General features: G+C 36.4%; 2 protein-coding genes across 2 annotated transcripts in view; one reads left to right on the top strand and one right to left on the bottom strand.

Moving 5' to 3' along the window:
• Window positions 1-242: 242 nt before the first annotated feature.
• Window positions 243-8,498, top strand: METTL21C (methyltransferase 21C, AARS1 lysine; the record flags this gene model as incomplete). Its single annotated transcript, XM_062514941.1, is given in 6 exon segments — window positions 243-299; window positions 301-359; window positions 4,384-4,535; window positions 5,794-5,936; window positions 7,445-7,562; window positions 8,104-8,498. Coding segments are annotated over 6 exon segments (924 nt in total), but the record flags the coding sequence as incomplete, so codon positions are not given.
• Window positions 8,499-8,819: 321 nt separating this feature from the next.
• TPP2 (tripeptidyl peptidase 2) overlaps window positions 8,820-17,457 on the bottom strand; it is a 50,097-nt gene continuing 41,459 nt past the window's right edge. Inside the window, exons 28-30 of the mRNA XM_062514948.1 lie at window positions 16,819-17,026; window positions 10,370-10,489; window positions 8,820-9,757 (exon numbers count right to left, since the gene is read on the bottom strand). Coding sequence (XP_062370932.1) covers window positions 9,668-9,757; window positions 10,370-10,489; window positions 16,819-17,026 — 418 coding nt within the window. The 3' untranslated portion in view covers window positions 8,820-9,667. The remainder of the gene's footprint in view (window positions 9,758-10,369; window positions 10,490-16,818; window positions 17,027-17,457) is intronic.

Genomic DNA, 17,457 nt, shown 5'->3' with positions numbered 1-17,457 from the left:
ACTAGTTTGCCCACAGTAAGTTGCTTGCTTGGTTCAGCTCCGCTGACGTAAGGCGAACACAGGGAACTGCAAAACTGTGTCACCTGCAAAAATAGAACACGAGTCTGGAGGAGCCGAGAAAGGTTTGTATGCTTGGGACTTCAAAGTCTAAGAGAGTTTTGGTTTTGTACTGCATATGTGAAGGACTTAAGTGCAACGTGGTAAGTTCTTCGAGTGCCGCCTGGTAATGTTACTCTAAATAACCTGCGATCCGACTGGCTGGAGGGGAAAGTTATTCTTTTCAGGTGCACGCCTGTATAAAAAACCTCTGGAGCATGCATCCATCCACAGGAAACTTCCCATGCCCTCTGTCACATCAGGTACCCACACAGCTGCCCAGCTAATGTCTGACGTGCCTTTGTGTTCCCTGATAACTAACAACATAAATACCTTTGTCTGAATTCTTTTATTTCAGGTCAGCTCTGTGATCCAACAGAATCCAGCTCTCTGTTTTGTGCGGAGTGACTGTCACTGCTGGCTCGTGGTGCTTGGGTACGTTCACCTTGTAGATTCAAATATCACATAGATTTACTGCAGTCATGTTCCTAACATTGACATTTCCTTTATTTCCCAGCATTTGTATTGTTGGTGGTTTTTCTATTTTTTTATTTTTTTTTAATTGAGTGCATGGTAACATGAGAAAATTGCATGTGCTCTAGGAAACAGATGTTAATGTATGGTACAAGTATGGTTAAGCCCCATCTTGCAAAGAACAGACTGCAAATGCATTTTCCATATGAGCAAATGAAATTGGCTTTTGCCCAAATATTTCAGCTAACAGACTACACTGAGCAACTCTGTGCTGAGATGAAACACATTTCAGCAGAGCTGTGTTTACAGCAGAACACCCAGTAACACAGCACTGCTCACTAACCTACTCTCTTTTGGCCACTTAACTGGTATTAAAAGCTCCTTCCGAGCAATCAATTTCAGCACTGTAAGAGGCACAAAATATATTCTTATAGGGGATAAACTGTTACCTTAAGGTTTATCATCTTCTAACAATTTGCCCCTAAGTGTTACGTTGTTAATTTTATGTAATATTGTCAAATAGATATAGTTTTGTGAATTATTCTTTCTTCCTTAGGTTCTGAAGAAATCAAATGTGATTTTCAAAGTTTTGTCAACAGCTTAAGACTATTAATGAATTCAATACTGATTTAAAAACTGAAAGAATTTAGATAATTTTTTTTCCAACAAGACTAATTTGGAAAAAATCCTGGCTGCTAACATTCAGAAAGAGCCAACATTTTCTAAGGGAACAGATTTTGCTTGCAACAGTTTCAAACCAATATTAGAGATATATATTTTTTAGTAAAATATGGATCAGAAAGATTTCAAAATAGTGAGAAATGTTATTTTTTTGTAATTCTAGGAGCACAGCAGCAACTTGAACATATTGCACATAGAGAACGCAATAATGCAAACACCACCTATTTGCAAACAGCTTCTCAACATTTACTTGTGCCTGTGACCTTCAGGAATAGTTTTTCATTTAAAATGATAAATAAAGCTGCGCATCATTAAGGCCAAGACACTAATGTACTTGAATTCTTGAATTTATAAGACTAAAACTGGCCTGTAGTTGCAGCTTAAAAAAGACTTTTAACTCCTATGAAATATGTCATTGAATAATTGTGGCAGTAGAATGAACATACGTATATATATATATATACACATATAAACCCTTTTCTATTTAGCAAAAGCTACACCTCTACAAGATATTATTATAGCACCCAGAAGCTCCTGCCAAAAACCAGAGCCCAGTGTGTCAGGTAACATACAAACATAGAGTGCATAGTGTTTATCCCCCCAAATCACCACCTAGGAGCTCAGGCAACTTATGGACTTAAGGACCACACCAGCAGCAGGGTAACCACTGGTGTGGATTTTAGGCCTCCTGATCACTTTAATGGATTTAGTTAAACCAGCAAGGTTTCTTTGTGAATATTGAAGCAGACTCCCATTTTAGGGGAACTCAAAAGACAAAGTGAGGAAAAGCATACTGATTTTTAATTTGAAAATGTAACATAAGATGTCTAATTGAGTTAGAGCTCAGTCTGAATGAGTGATAATAGGGTATACATATATATCAGGACCAGAGATACAATTTTGTTTGCTGCAGGTATTTAATAGCTGATCAACAAATTTGTGTTTATTATATGTTTCCAAGCTATTTTCTGGAGTTCACTGCCATCCACAGCCAACTGAAATTTTGGCCTGTTTTAGTAAGGACTTGTTTAAACAAGGAAAAAAGTACAGCAGGATCACTTTCCACCCAAACTGACAAATTAAGTTTGATCATTAAACAAGCCTTCTGGTTTTATACATAGTAGAATACTGGATAAGGTAAAGTTTTCTCTTGCTTTTTAGTTTCAGGATTGGCTTTTTCACTTAAATAGCACAAATAATGCTGCAAGAGATTTACAAAAAAACCTCACCAAAACACTCACCCCAAAACCCCCAAATATGAGAATGTAGTGCTCTGCAGGTTTCAATATAAAATGTTCAGAAGCCTGTGTCTTCAACCAAAAGTTTTCTGGCTGTAGCCATCACCAGTTCTGACAGATAGTTCTCTTTTCGTTATGTACCTTCCCAATTGCACGAGTCTGAAAATACTTTTCACAGAGATTTCCTAAAACGTTAAAACATGAGCAGATTTTATTCCACCTTAGGGCATGAAAAGGAGACATTGCTCAAATCGAGAAGCCTACTTTTCATTAAATGCAAAAAAACCAAACACTGCTGTTGGAAGGAGGAACACTGTGACATGTGGAATGTGAACATGGATGTGCTCACTCATGTCAGGGAATGCAGTGACTGTACCATTAACTTCAGTCTCTTGTGATTGTTGTACCTCAAATCACACACCATGGGGGAAAGCCAGATCTTGTTACTAGCCAGATGGATGCCCTCTGAAGGGGAAAAAAAAAAAAAAGTGCAGAAATTGATTTAAAGTACTTTAAAGCACTCTTTTCTGTACCAATACAAAATTGCTGCCAAGGTGGAGCAAATGTAATGTCAGAGGAATTCGAACAGAAATCCAGTCCCTGTGAATAAAGAGAGCAGCAATAAGGAATATATCAGGTTTCAGCAGAATTGCAATGGTGTCAATATCGTGTGCAAATCAAATCACATAAGTCAGCAGTCACAGTTCTCCTTAAAAAACTACCTGCAGGCATTGCTAAACATCCTGGCCACTGCCAAAGATTTACCCCTTCCAGTGAGAATATCTAAAACAGCCTTTTGCAGTATGATGCAACCCAAATGATACAACACTTTTTCTGCAGTGCCTGTGGCTGGAGAGAACAAATATGCAGTCTCAAAAATGAACAGAATGGATAAGTGTTTTTATCATGGATAAAACCACAGGTCACTCCAGACATCATGTTATGTGGGAAAGGAACTTGTACAGTCTCTGGCCAGAGCATGAATTATGAACCTTTTGCTCTTTACATATAGATGTGTCTATCTATATATCTATATCTATCTATATATCTATATAATCTAATAATCTCTATCTATAATTTCCACACACTCACATAAGTGCTTCACTGAAGAAAACTCTAGTCAAGCGAAGAATTTCACTGACATATGTCTCTCCAAGCAAATCTGTATCAAGTCCTGCTCCTGCTTTTATTGATGTCAGCTGGTATCAATCAATTCCTTCTGAGACTGAGTGCTGCCCTGTACACTGGGGATTCACAGAGATAGTTATCCAAAAAGCCCTATGGATTCAGTCTTCTCATTGCAATGATTTCCTGACTGCCATCTGCATATTTTGCAGTTCACTGCATTTCAGTGTAATTGAGCTAGCTGTTCTGCGGGAAAAGACAGGGTAGAGAAGGCAACTCTATGCAAGGAGACAAAATCAAGAGCACTGACTGCAGCAAATGAGACGATTTTATCTCTGGGACCATAAGTCCCAAGTTTTTGAAATTAGTAAATTACACATATAAAAACTCACAGACATTAAAAGACAGTTATCTTTCTTAGCTATTGCTTCAACTTATAAGAGTAGCTCAGTTTTCATGCTGACTAGTGGTATCAATTCAGTGACATAATGCTAAGCTTCTGCATAAATTATAAAATAAACACAACAATAAAAACAATTAATGAGAGAATAAAAATTCTGACAGCATTACTACACTCCCAGAAACAGCTTGTACCACCCAGTGGAGTGGGGATGTTACATCTCATCCCGTTTCTTCAAACTATCACTGAAAAAAACCCCAAAAGGCCCCCAAAGGCCACCTAAATTACCAGTCATTGTCTTTTTTCCTGTCATATTTCATATGAAAGGAGCTCCTGCAAGATTTTATAACATTATTCTCCCCATTTCAGCTCTTTTGCCATGATCTCTGCACAGCAGCCACGATTCCCCAACAAAATTCAAAGAACAATGGACTGCCAATCTGAGGAAGAAGAAACCTGTGGAGAGCAGTATGACTCTGAAAACTGCACTTGCAGCTCCGAGCATGCAGAATCTGATGCAGGTTTAATCCAGTTTAAGTACTGCAATTGCTATGGCATGCTAGCATATAATATTTTGATTTTTGTCAGTCTTCAAATAGTAGATGTCATCATGTAACTTTTCCTTTGATAGCCAATTTTCCCCATTATTTCCCCTTATGTTTGCATATATTATCAGATCAAATCTACAAAAAATACCCCTCTACCTCCATAATTAAGAAGTATATTTAAAAAGGTCTTGATTTTACTTGGTCATCTAAGAATTATCTCTCAGTTACAATCTCTTACAAAAGATGTATGGTTATATTATGCATTGATTGGGATGGCATTGTTGAACACTGTGGTATTACAGATTTCAACAGGCTAAACTACTCAAACAGGTACTAAGGATTCCAGGCAGGCATCAGTTAAAATCCCTGCAAGAACAATGTTTCCCCTTGCGGTTAATTCGACGCATTCCCTTGCAATAAAAGTTCACTAATTCGGAATAGTGTCCTTGTTTTCAGTGAGATCAGATGGAACAGCCTCAGCACAGATCTGAAAAACCTCACCCACGAGCCTCCTTGCTATGATGAGGCACCCTAGGTCAACTGTAGCACTGACTTGCTGAAAAACATTGCGTATGACAACATAAAAAGCATCTTACAACCCTCCTTCTGTGGAAGGATGCTTAAAAAACAACCACTAAGAAAGAGGTTTTCTTCAGTGTAGGATGTAAATAATCCTAAATCCTTATGTAAAAAGCAGCTTGCTGTTCTAGAGCTGCTAGCTTCACAAATGAAATCTACAGCATAAACACCAAAATACAAGCCAACTTGCTCCTTAAAGTCTTCTAGCTGTTATTAGCAGAGTTTTATACTTGAATTGGTAGCTTTTCCTGAAAGGCTCATTCCTATCTCTAAATGGCAGGAAATGACCATTGTTCCTTTCACTTCCTGGTCACCCAGATTGTCTGGTTTTGGACAGCAACTAGTCTTCACTGAGGGGGTGGTCAGGCATTGGAACAGGTCTGCGAAGAGGTAGAATCACCACCAACAGAGGTGCTCAAAACACGTGTAGCTGCGGCATCTGGGGACACGCTTCTGTGACAAACAGTGCTGGCTTGGTTGATGGTTGGATTTGATCATCTTCCAGATCTTTCCCAACTTTTAACAATTTTGATTCAAGACCAATACCTTGAGAGCTTTTCTAGTCCATGTGTCCACACAGTTTTTGTAAAATACTTTTTACCCTTTAACAAGTTGCACATAAACCCATGAAATTCCAACTTTTCTCTCACAGGCTCACCAGTAACTCTTAAAATACTGCAGAACTGGGTTCCTAGAGTTTCACACTACTTTGATAAGGAGCACTATACGTATGTCGGCCACCAGATTGTCATTCAGGAGTCCATAGAACACTTTGGAGCTGTGGTATGGCCAGGGGTAAGTACACAAGACCACATGCAGAAAGCTCACATGACACAAGAGCAAACCAGGACAGTGGCACACAAATATTAAGGAAGCTTTCTTAGATGTTTCCCTATGCAGAATGAAGTCCTTCAGCAGAAAGATCTGCCTTAGGATAATTTGCCAGTTCATGCCAAAAAGGACTACAGCACCAAAGCATTTGTACATTGGATGTTGGGATTGAAGAAAAAAAAAAAGAGAACTCAGGAAGAAACACTCAGCTTCCTCCATGCTTCCAATCAGTCACTGCTGGGAAGTAAATAATCAGCTGTACAAAAATGAAGCTGAAAAAGAAAACTCGGAGAGACTGAACAAATATAGGATGTTATAATGATTAAATAGGCCTCTTTTAAAGAAAAGGCTGGAACAGTTTCTTTACAGTATGGAAAATCATACCTGTAAGGAGTTCTTCAGTCTCTACTTCTATTCTTAAAATTTTACGCAGACTAAGAAAACTGCCTTTGAGGGAAAAGAGGGTCAACTGATAAAGACAAGAAAATCAGGATTTCAAAATTTTTCAGATCCACATTTATTTAAAAAGCTCACAAGAAAATGGCAGACAATTTCAAAACAAAAGAGAGAGCATATGGGTGGGTGAAACAGTACCTTATTTTGAAATGTCAGATCATCAATTCGCACATTAATCAAGTGTCAGAATGCAGATGGTAGAACTCTTGAAGAAAATTGAGAGGCTGCACAAACTGGACCAGTGATTTATTAGCTGTCAGCTTTCCCAGAGCAGGTAGACAGTGTTGCATTATGAAAAGCACAGGAGTTAAAACAGTAAAACAATTCTAAAGAAGAGAAGCAAAAGGGGGAAGACAGTTTCTTTGGCATCAGTTTATGTTGTTAATAAACAGCCCACTTATATTCTACTGACAAAATCTTTACAAAGGCCTGATAATATTTTCATACAGTGCTGTTTTGTTTTTTCCAAAGGTTATACTGTTATGAATAAACAAGTGTCAAGTCTGTAAAGATCCAATTTTTAATATTTTCTTTGCTAAAAAAAATGAAACAAAAAAAAGGTTTTTCAAAAATCTCTGCTGAAGTATAAATTTACGTTACGATACTGGTAGTATAGCATAACATTTATGATAACAAACCAGAACATTACCTCCTACATATTGTTAAACAACTCTGCTGTTCTGACTGTATGGTTCACATCTTAAAACTGCCTATCTTTGTGGGTCCCTTCCAACTCAGCTTATTCTGTGATTCTGTCTTGAGCTGTCAGAGGACTCGTGTAGAAGTGTGTAGTAAATCCATATCACATAAACTTAAAACTAAAAATAAATTGCTTTTCTTTCTTTTATATAAAAAAAACAGGATAAATCACAATTCTTCCCATCTTACATTTTTGTTACACCCTTCAGTGTTTCTCATTATACTAAAAAAACCCAACAACTTTGTATAAAAACATCTAATGAATTTTTGTGCAACTTAGCTGTTACCCTCCTATGGATATGTGTTAACCATTTTAGGCACTGGCTTTATCTCAATATCTGGAATCAAATCAAGAACAATTCAACCTCAAAGACAAGAAGGTTTTGGAAATTGGTGCTGGAACAGGCTTGCTTTCCATTGTGGCCTGTATCTTAGGTTGGTAAATTTGTATTTCCTTTTGGATTTCTAGTGAACGATGATCTAGCTCTGCCATTGTCACTTTAAGGCAATGAAACAATAGTTGAAGTAAACTTTGTCACTGTTTTTGTTTTTAATGAAAATAATTATAAAATACTGTTTTGTTAACTAAACTACCCTAGTTATTGGGGAGGGGGAGGCTGGACCAGTAGATAAAGCTTCATACATGTTCAACTACATATCTACAAATTTTGCCCTGTCTCAAGTGAAAGGATGAGAGGAAATAGCCCTAAGTTGTGTCAGGGGAGTTCAGATTTGATATTAGAAAATTTTTTTCTTTTATGGAAAGGGCAGGTAGGCACCCTTGGAATAAGTTGACCAGGGAGGTGGTGGAGTCATGGTCTCTGGAAGCATCCAAGAGGCATCTGAATGTGGGACTTGGGGATAGGGTTTAAGGGTGATTATGGTAGTGCTGGGTTCATGGTTGGACAGATGATCTTTAAGGTCTCTTCCAACCTTGGTGATTCTGTGAATTGAAACAAACTCATGTTTTCTTTAGGAGCTCGTGTTACAGCTACTGATTTGCCTGAAGTTCTTGAAAATCTCTCATACAATATTTCAAGAAATACACAGAACTTGAATATGCACAAACCTGAAGTGAGAAAACTAGTATGGGGAGAAGGCCTCAATGAAGACTTTCCTATATCAACTTACCATTATGATTTCATACTGGCAACTGATGTTGTATACCATCATGGAGCTCTGGACCCCCTGCTAGCAACAATGGTGCACTTTTGTAAGCCAGGAACAGTTTTACTATGGGCAAATAAATTCAGATTCAGTACAGACTATGAATTTTTGGAAAAAGTTTGCAATATATTTAACACAACCATTCTAGCAGAATTTCCAGAATCAAATGTCAAGCTGCTTAAAGCCACAGTAAGAAAGAATTAAAGAGAAAACTATTACTGATCTTGATTTAGTGGCAGCACCTCACAGATTGGAATGCTTTCCAGGATTATGTTGCACCTTCTGTGCATTTATGGTTGTACAGTTATAGCTGCATCTAAGTTTTGCATTGCAAGCATAAAAAAAGCCAGCAAGGCAAAAGATACAGCAATCTGTCTCTGGTCGATATATATGATCTGTTCAAACTGACCAACTCCCCTCCACTAAAGGAGCAATATTAGTAAGAACATTTGTTTTAACAAAATCATTGATCTTCTGGTCTGCACTGAACCTCTGCTGTTTGTAAGCTGCTTTCTTTCAGCAAGTTTTATTTAGGTACTCATCCAAAAACCAATACAATTTTTAGCTTCAGTACTTTTATTAATTACAAAAATCTTTTAAAGTATCAGAGTGAACATGGTGGTGTTTTGATCTTCAACTCTGTGCATTTATTCTGCTCTGTTTTGTATTTTTAACATTAATAAACATCTATGTATAGCTTTACAATATCTGATCAAGATGTAATTGTCTGGCACTTTTATACATGTATTAGCCTATCCTGATAGCTTCACCAGGATTTCTGAGTTTGCCTGAAATCACTGCAAAATGAAGAGTTTTGGAAATTTATTATAAGAGTACCTATGCACCAGCAATTCTGAGAAACACCGTAACAGTTTGAGAGGTTGAATTTTTCTTAAAAACATTAAATGTAAACTCTTGCAAACAACACAGGTGTCCATTATTTTCATCTCTTAAGTAAGATTTTAGCTACTCTTGAAGTAGCTTTAAGGCCTTCATACAATTCAAATTAAGATCAAACGTTAAAATTCAGTGTACCATAAAAAATACAGAACTTTTACAGGTTTGCAGTTAAAAGTAACAATTCAGAACATAACATGCATGCAGTAATCCTTTCCAAACTAATTCCAAATCCTTGATGTTGGTAGCTCTGGCACATCCATTGCCAGCAATGGGATGCACAATAAGGAAACTCCCTGATGATAGGAGTTAGGTTAACAGGTATTAAGCCATACCCAGGTGCCTTTACTGATAAATACACACAATTTAATAATCAGCATTCAGTAATGAAAACATGCGTTCGAATAAAAAGTCAAACTTCTCCTTTCCTATCCTGTCCCTTATAAAATCATTTTAATTTTACAATTGTTCATTCTCTAGAATACACAATAATCAGGTGGATACATGACAGGAAGCCAGTTTGCAGTGAAAGTTGCACAATGAGTCCATCCAAGCAGCTTCATTAGCTGAAGAAAAAAGCACATGTTAAAAAAATGAGTCTTACTCATTTTAACATCTAAATCTAAACAAACACTGCATTGATATCAACATTTTACTATACATGTCTATTATCAGACAGACAAGAGATTGGAGATCTAGTAAGCTTTGAATTCATCAGTCCCTCCTCCCCATTCTATATGATCCACATTTTTTCAACGTAATGCACATGAATTTAATCTTAGGAATTCCCATTAATTCTCCATTAAATTCTATGAGCAGTAATTATGATTAATAATAGTAAACAATAACAGTGGATAAACAGCAACATAAGGGGATTTTTATGCAGATATCTTCGACTGAGTTGTCTTTACTTCCTCTACGCCCCAAAGGAAGTTCCAAAAAAATAAATCTGCTTAAAACAACAGTTACTCACAAACAAGTTATTCCAGAAAAGGAAGGAAGAAAAAAAAAATCAGTTTAAAATGAAGGCTGAGTTACAAAACTTGGATAAAGTTAAAATGTTACATCTAATGCTTTCTAAAATGAGAATAATACAAAAAATTCCATGAGACTTATCTTACTTCTGAAAGATTATGCAGCATGAACACAGCCCCATTACTTGACTGAACACTCCTTACCTGAATGCAGTTTTTTAAGTTGTCCTTTGTTGGCTTTTCTTCTGCAAGTTTTGTGGCAAACTTGAGACCTCTTCCATACATTTTATTTACCAATGCATGCTTATAGGCAAAAGTCAAAACCTACAATGCAAATTAAAAAAAAAAAAAAAAAACAAAACCAAAGCAAATTAGGTATTTCAATCCTACGAGGCTTAACAACTAATATCAAATTCTGTTCAGGTAGCAGAAGTAATTCAAAGTAAAACATTCACATGAGATATTTCAGTTACAGCAGATGATTCACAGCAGTAGTCATAAACATGAACTTCCTAGAGACTATTTCTGACTTCACAAACATATTTGACTTCAGAATTTATGTAACACAGATGTCAAGACTTAATTTTTTGTCACATTTCTAGCTTCTTTGGGTTTTCATTCTCTACAGGCAACTGTATGGCATATTAAAAAGATAATTAAAGAATCACCAACCAGACCCAGAGAAACAAAAAACAAACTGAGAATTTTAATTCCTAGGTAGTCACAAACTTACTGCAGAAACAAGTATGAATGTACACAGTGAATGATATACACAAACAAAGACAGAGAAATGTACATAATTATAAACAAGCAATGAAGACAGGTAAGCATGAAGACAAGCCTCAGGTTTTAGGTCAGCTCCTCACTATTGGTAATTTTTAAAGAAGAGATTATGAAAGAGCTCCCTCTTGATACTATTATTTCTAAAAAGCAAGCTTACAGTCCTTACCAATGCAGTAGTTCATATGAGCAAATGAATGTGTCTGCCTAAGACCTAATTTAAAATAAATCAGGTTCTTAACACCCAAACCCTGACACCATTCAGGGTGTTGCAAGATGGTTCAGACCACTTCACCAGCTGCAGCACTAAGAATTAGAGCAATCAAGACACTTTCATATATTACCTTTGGAACACCCACAGTAAACAAGATATTTCTTTATTTTTTACTGAAGAGGGACATGGCAGTAAAGTTGGTGAATATGGTGGCGTGTCTGTTGTTGGCAGTGTTTACGAAATCTTTTATTAGAACTTGATACTCATTTCCTCTCATTCATTAGAAGATTTTTTCCTTTGCTCTGACTCCACAATAAAGATTGAAGATTTCCCACTTAAAATATCCTATTAAGAAAAGCTAAAAAAACCCTTCAAGGATGTTCAGAAATATGTTTTGCATCGCAGAAAAAAAAAAACATTTCTCAAGAATATAAACATTAAGAAACCAGAGACCTGAATCTTGCAAGGAGTGAAGAACCTGTTTAGTTTTAGCAGCCTGAACACTTCCACTTAAAGTTAATCACATGCACAAGTCTTTGCAGGATCAATAAATAGTTAAAATATAAAAAAGAAATAAACTTAATTATCAAGCAAGTCAAGGTGTAATTTTGAAGCTTCAAGATACTATGCCAAAGTACTCAAGAGCTGCTCATTCTTCTTCTGTCTTCAAATACTTATTTTGCTGTGTTGAAATATTCACTTAAGCTATTGTAGCTTACAACACACACATATGCAACAATGAGCATACAGCACCATTCACATATACAACTTTCCAAATATTACTATTGGAAAAATACTCTGCATGCTGCATTCTTAATCCAATTATTTCGGATATTTTCCTAAAGCAAAACACATCAGCAAACATTTCTGAATAACTGCTCAGTGGATCCATTAGCAGACTTAGTTGGCTAAACCAAAATAAAAAAAAAATTCTCTTCTGTAAAAGATGATAAACCACAAAACAAAAACCAAAAAAGAAAAACAAACAAACAAAAAAAATCAAATGAAAAATGCATTGGTGCTCTCAGCAAATATAACATTTCGGAGGCTAACCAGAAAGAATGTCACTGCTCTATGAAGAAAGCTCTTACCTGACCCTGTAAGTTTTGAATGGTTATTGAACATCAGTGATAAAGGCAGGAGGAAAGCCACTTGACAGCATTTCTTTCGTAACAGGGCTTCCTAGAGTTTTTGTGGCAAGAAAACAAAGCATTTTACGAAATACCCTTGCTCCAGCCAAATAAAAGGTTGGGTATTTCTAAATGAGAAAAAGGTTCTCTGCTGAACCAAAAGGTTGAAAACAATGCTCCAAGAGCTCTTGACTTAAGACAATTTCTGTCTTAGTGTTTGGAAAAAAACCCCCAATCAACTGTATACATGTTCAGCAAAACTACTAGAAATTCATTAGCACTTTCAGAAGTTATGAACAATGAATGAGTTGCTTTAAAATCAGAATTTGCTTACAAACAAAAGATGTTAAGTAAGAAATAATACTTTACAACTTGCACACATATTGGCCAAATTAAGTCTTATAGATAAAATACTGCAAGCTTTATAATATCATGGAAGTAAAGGTTCTGATTCCTTCATATGCATAAGGAAAATGTAAACTGGAGTGCTATTAAGATATAACAGAGAAAACAGCTGCAATCTGAATATATAAAACCATCAAAGAAACCTATTCATCATATCCAAAACTAAACTGTTAGATGAAGAAACAGTAATAACTTCAAAGTATTTGATATTATTTCATAACTATATAATGAAATAGCAAATTATATAATAAATAAAATGAAGGCCAGCTTTTTCATGACAAGTAATATGGGCCAGAAATTGTACAAAGAGCAATAAAAGGGTACTGAGAAAAGGCAATGCATACTTCTAGAATATAGGGGGGTGGGGGTGGAAATCACTGTTAGATACTTTATTCCCCAAGCTAATGGCCTGGAATAGTACATGTGCTAGGAGCCAGACCCATGAAAGTGTTTGGATGTCCACATCCTATCTAGTTGCCTAACTTGTCACTGGCTATAAAGATGCATATATAGGACAGTAAAAAGCTGAAATGATCTCTATGAAGACATTTGTGGGGCTGAAGTATTTAAAAGCCAGAAAACACTCTTTAATGAAGCGTGCTTGAATCCAGCAGTACTAAAACATCTAATGAAAATTTTCTAGTATACTAATGTTTCCTAATTACCCATGGAAACAAACTTGTACAATCAATTAATTCATCATTTAAAGAGTTAATTAAAATATACCTACATTTACATACAGTTAAAATACTAGGTTAAACAATACAATCTCCAGCTATTTGTACGAACACTGAAGTTGTAATGTTTACAATTCCCAACAAACAACCTTTTTCAGGTTCATATATATATTCATAGTAATAGATTAGGCTTTCTTAGCTACATTTGTTGAATTTTCTCTGCTCTATTAACTGCCCTATTACAAATAAATTCTACATTAATAAAAAAAAAAATTACTCATTTTCAAGGGAGCAAGGGGAGTTGAGGGAATCAAATATACAGCAACACATTTTTGGCAGTGAGGGGATAAAATCAGCTGCAACACACAGCTGCATCTGACAACTCAAACAGGATCTGGAAAAACAATCCAGGCTAAAGATATTTAAAAGATAAGATGGAAAGGTATATTTACTTATTTTTAAACTTAAAAAATTAAGTGTGACTTTTTGCTTCCCCCCCATGGCTAATAAAGGTTGAGGGGCTTGATATTCTAGATCAGTCATTCCCAATAACAAACACACAATATCCTACTACTCTCTTCTGTAGGAGTTGTGTTTTAAACTGAGGATTTTGGCCTATAAAATTTAAAGCCATGTTCTAGGAAAAAGAACTGAAATGCTATCATAAACATGTTAGCATAATGAATAAAATATTTGCTGCATAAAGCCGTTTTAGCTGGAGTTTATTTGAAATGCTTTTGTGTACACAGGGGACAATTTTTTTTTCATGTTTAGTTTAAAATGCACCTTCAGATAATAGCTGAAAGTATGAACAAATGCACTTACTATCAACATTTAAATTACTTCCCTACATACTTGGTATAATGTGGCGACAACCAGATTACTTCAATGACAAACAATTCAAAGGAACTACCAAAAAGCCCTGTGGTGCACAGCTGCTACATCTGCAGAGGAGAGATGAAACAAGGGACAGTACTTTATTTACTAGAAGGTGAGAAGAAAAGCACAGAAAAGCGATGATGCTCCTGATTCTCCTTTAGAAACAACCCAAAAGAAAACATGGTGTCTCTCTAGGTTTTCAAAAACTTACTTAGCCTTTTAATTACTGACAGCTGCATAAACTTCATAGGAAACTTAGAACTAAACACACTTGGAGCAATGCTTCTATCTAAAGTCACATATATATATATAGAGCTGAATGATCAGTGCAGTATTTAAATGCCTGATTTCTATCATTTCTCACCCAGATGTTCCATCTTTTGAGTGCCAGGATCACACAGCCATGTCCACATAAAAGAAGAGCTCCACATTTTCATCTCCAAAGCACTGCTTCAGAATAAACTGGCTGTCTCTTGACACCTCTCCTTTGAAGAACATTTACACAAAGGTCTGTCCCCTGACTTGACTGCTCCACTTGCAATCTGTGCTGGTTTAGAATGGGCTAATTAATTTTCTTCAGAGCAGCTGCTACAGGCTGTGTTTTGATTTGTGATGCAAATAGTGTTGATAAGTCAAAAATGTTTTAGCTGTTGCTGAGCAGCACTTGCAGAATCAAGACTTTTTCTGCATCTCGTCCCACTCCACCAGTGAGAAGGCTGGAGGTGCAAAAGGAGCTGGGAGCAGATACAGCCAGGACAGCTGACCCCAACTGACCAAAGGGATATCCCAAAACATATGACACCATACTCACTATATAAAGCTGGGTAAGAAAGAGAAAGGGGGGGATGTCTGGAGTGATGATGTTTGTCTTCCCAAATCACAGTTGTGTATGATGGAGCCTGGCTTTCCTGGAGATGGCTGAACACCTGCCAGCCCATGGGAAGTGGTGCATGAACTCCTTATTTTGTTTTGCTTGTGTGCAAGGATTTTGTTTTGCCTACTGAAGTGTTGTTTTTGCACCCTGCAAGTAGCTCTGTAGGTCTCGTGACAGCCAATCAGTTTAAATTTCAATTTGAGTAATAAAATCCATAAAGGTAGGAAAAAGAGACAAACATACTACATAAACTGGATGGAAGTTATTTCCATATGAAATGCTAAAAAAATCTAGGGAAGTTTTGATCTTTTAGTACCAATTTAACAATACAGAAGAATCAATTTTCAGAGCAAGATCTGAATATGCAGTTTGACAAATCCATGGTTAAGACAGTCAAAGAGAGAGGTTCAATTCCTAATCCATAAAACTCAAATCAGAGTTACTTATTCCAGGTCCAGAGCACAGAGCTCAACAATGCTATCTGTCTTGAAATAAAAGCCAAAGAGTGAAACTCCCAACAAAATGTCTGTACTGGCATTCTGCCACCAAAATTATTCCTATCAGCTTTAAAAAAAATAAATCAGGAGACAGAAGTAAACCAGGGGTTACTATGCTGGAACAAAATATTGCGTTTACAAACAGACAGCAAGAAAAGAATGTGCCAAACAATATGACTGAAGCACAAAATTACTACCACATGATATTATCATCAGTTAATGATTAGAGGAGATATGCTGAAAAGATGTATGTATACAAGGACATATACATTAAAGTGAGGAGGGTAAGCACCATCAACCTTCTTGACCAGGCCTCTACCTAAAGTACAGGTTCTTACAGGAAAGTTATCTACTGTCAAGGAAGTTAAATTATTTTTTTTTCCCTCTATTTTTAAAAGTTTTTCTTTTGCAACTATCTGAAGTGCTTTGGTAAATTGACATAATTACCAACAAAGACTCTGGTCACTCCATCTTCCAGTAAAACACAGCCATATGTGGCAGTGAAGTTCAGAAACTAATTAACATCAATAGCTCAAAAGTTAAACATACGAAGTCAGAACCTCTCTAAATTAAAAACTACCTAACTAATCACCCACAACAGATTTTTTTTTTCCCTTCTGGAATTGCTGTCTTGAATGAAGGAGAAAAAAATTCAGCTCACAGGATCAGAAACTCTGAAATGTCAGGGAAGTCTGTGCTAATGAATATGTAATTATTTCCAAGGGTTTCTTCCTTTACCTCTACAGACATTACTGACAGCAAAAGACAAAACTTCTCTTATCCATAGTGGGGAAGAGACTAAAGCATTCAGGACTGAACAGGGTAGGGATGCTGCACACTTCTGTGTGTACAGCTACAAGAGCACAGAGGTTAATTGAAAATAATCCCTGGAAAGTACAGAAAGAAGGAATTCAACAAAAGAAGCAGCTCTTGTGTGGAAATCTGTTAATGTCTTACACCCTTCCCTTAACCTCTACATTCACTTGAAAAGAGATGGGCTTACCATGGATTTGACAGGCCTGGCAAAATCTCCATGGAAAAAGGTCATAAAGGAAGCACAATGTACAGGGGGGACATAATGGAAAAGTAGAAGGGAGGAATGTATAAGGCTGTGCACACAAAGGCAGTGCATAATTCCAGTATAAACCATCAGAAAACCCAACATGCAAATGAAAAACACCTGCTCTGGACTCTTACCTTGCTGTCAAACAGATCAGTCCATTTTGTTGTTTCCCAGAATGTCTCTGTCAAAGCTTCTGAGCAGCTCTCGTGATCCTCATCTTTGCCTTCTGCATCACTGGAAGCAGCCCCTTCTTGAGTCTGCAGATGAAGAAGTTGGTCAGCCAGTGCACTTCCCTTTCGACAAAGTGCATCCACTAAAGTACTCTTCTGTTTTTCCATTTCACTAGGGAGGAAAAAAAAAATCAGTAGGAAAAATATTTAGAATATTTTGCAGATACTTCCTTATAAGGAACAGAAACAGCGCTAACTCAGTTTAAGCTAAAAAGTTTACAGTTGTTAGTACACACAAGGCTATTTACTATAAATCAAACTAATCATAAAATATTACCTAAAGACACTATGCATTAAAGATACTCAATCATTCTTCTAAGTATGAAATGCCTTAGATGACTTGAGGCAAAGGCAACTCAGGATTCTAAAAGTAAGTCAGCATCTAGAAATACAGCTTTATAGTTCCTGGCGTTATAAACAGAGAGTCAAATCCACCACTAACTTAAGCAGTTATAATTCTGCTGACTTCAAAGGAATTGCATCCATTTAAAGCACCATTAAATTTGGTGTTCAATTTCAGATGTTATATTCAAAACGTATGAC

The sequence above is a fragment of the Cinclus cinclus genome, chromosome 2 (assembly GCF_963662255.1).
Source record: "Cinclus cinclus chromosome 2, bCinCin1.1, whole genome shotgun sequence".
Taxonomy (NCBI): domain Eukaryota; kingdom Metazoa; phylum Chordata; class Aves; order Passeriformes; family Cinclidae; genus Cinclus; species Cinclus cinclus.
This window is presented reverse-complemented; position numbering and strand designations above follow the sequence as displayed.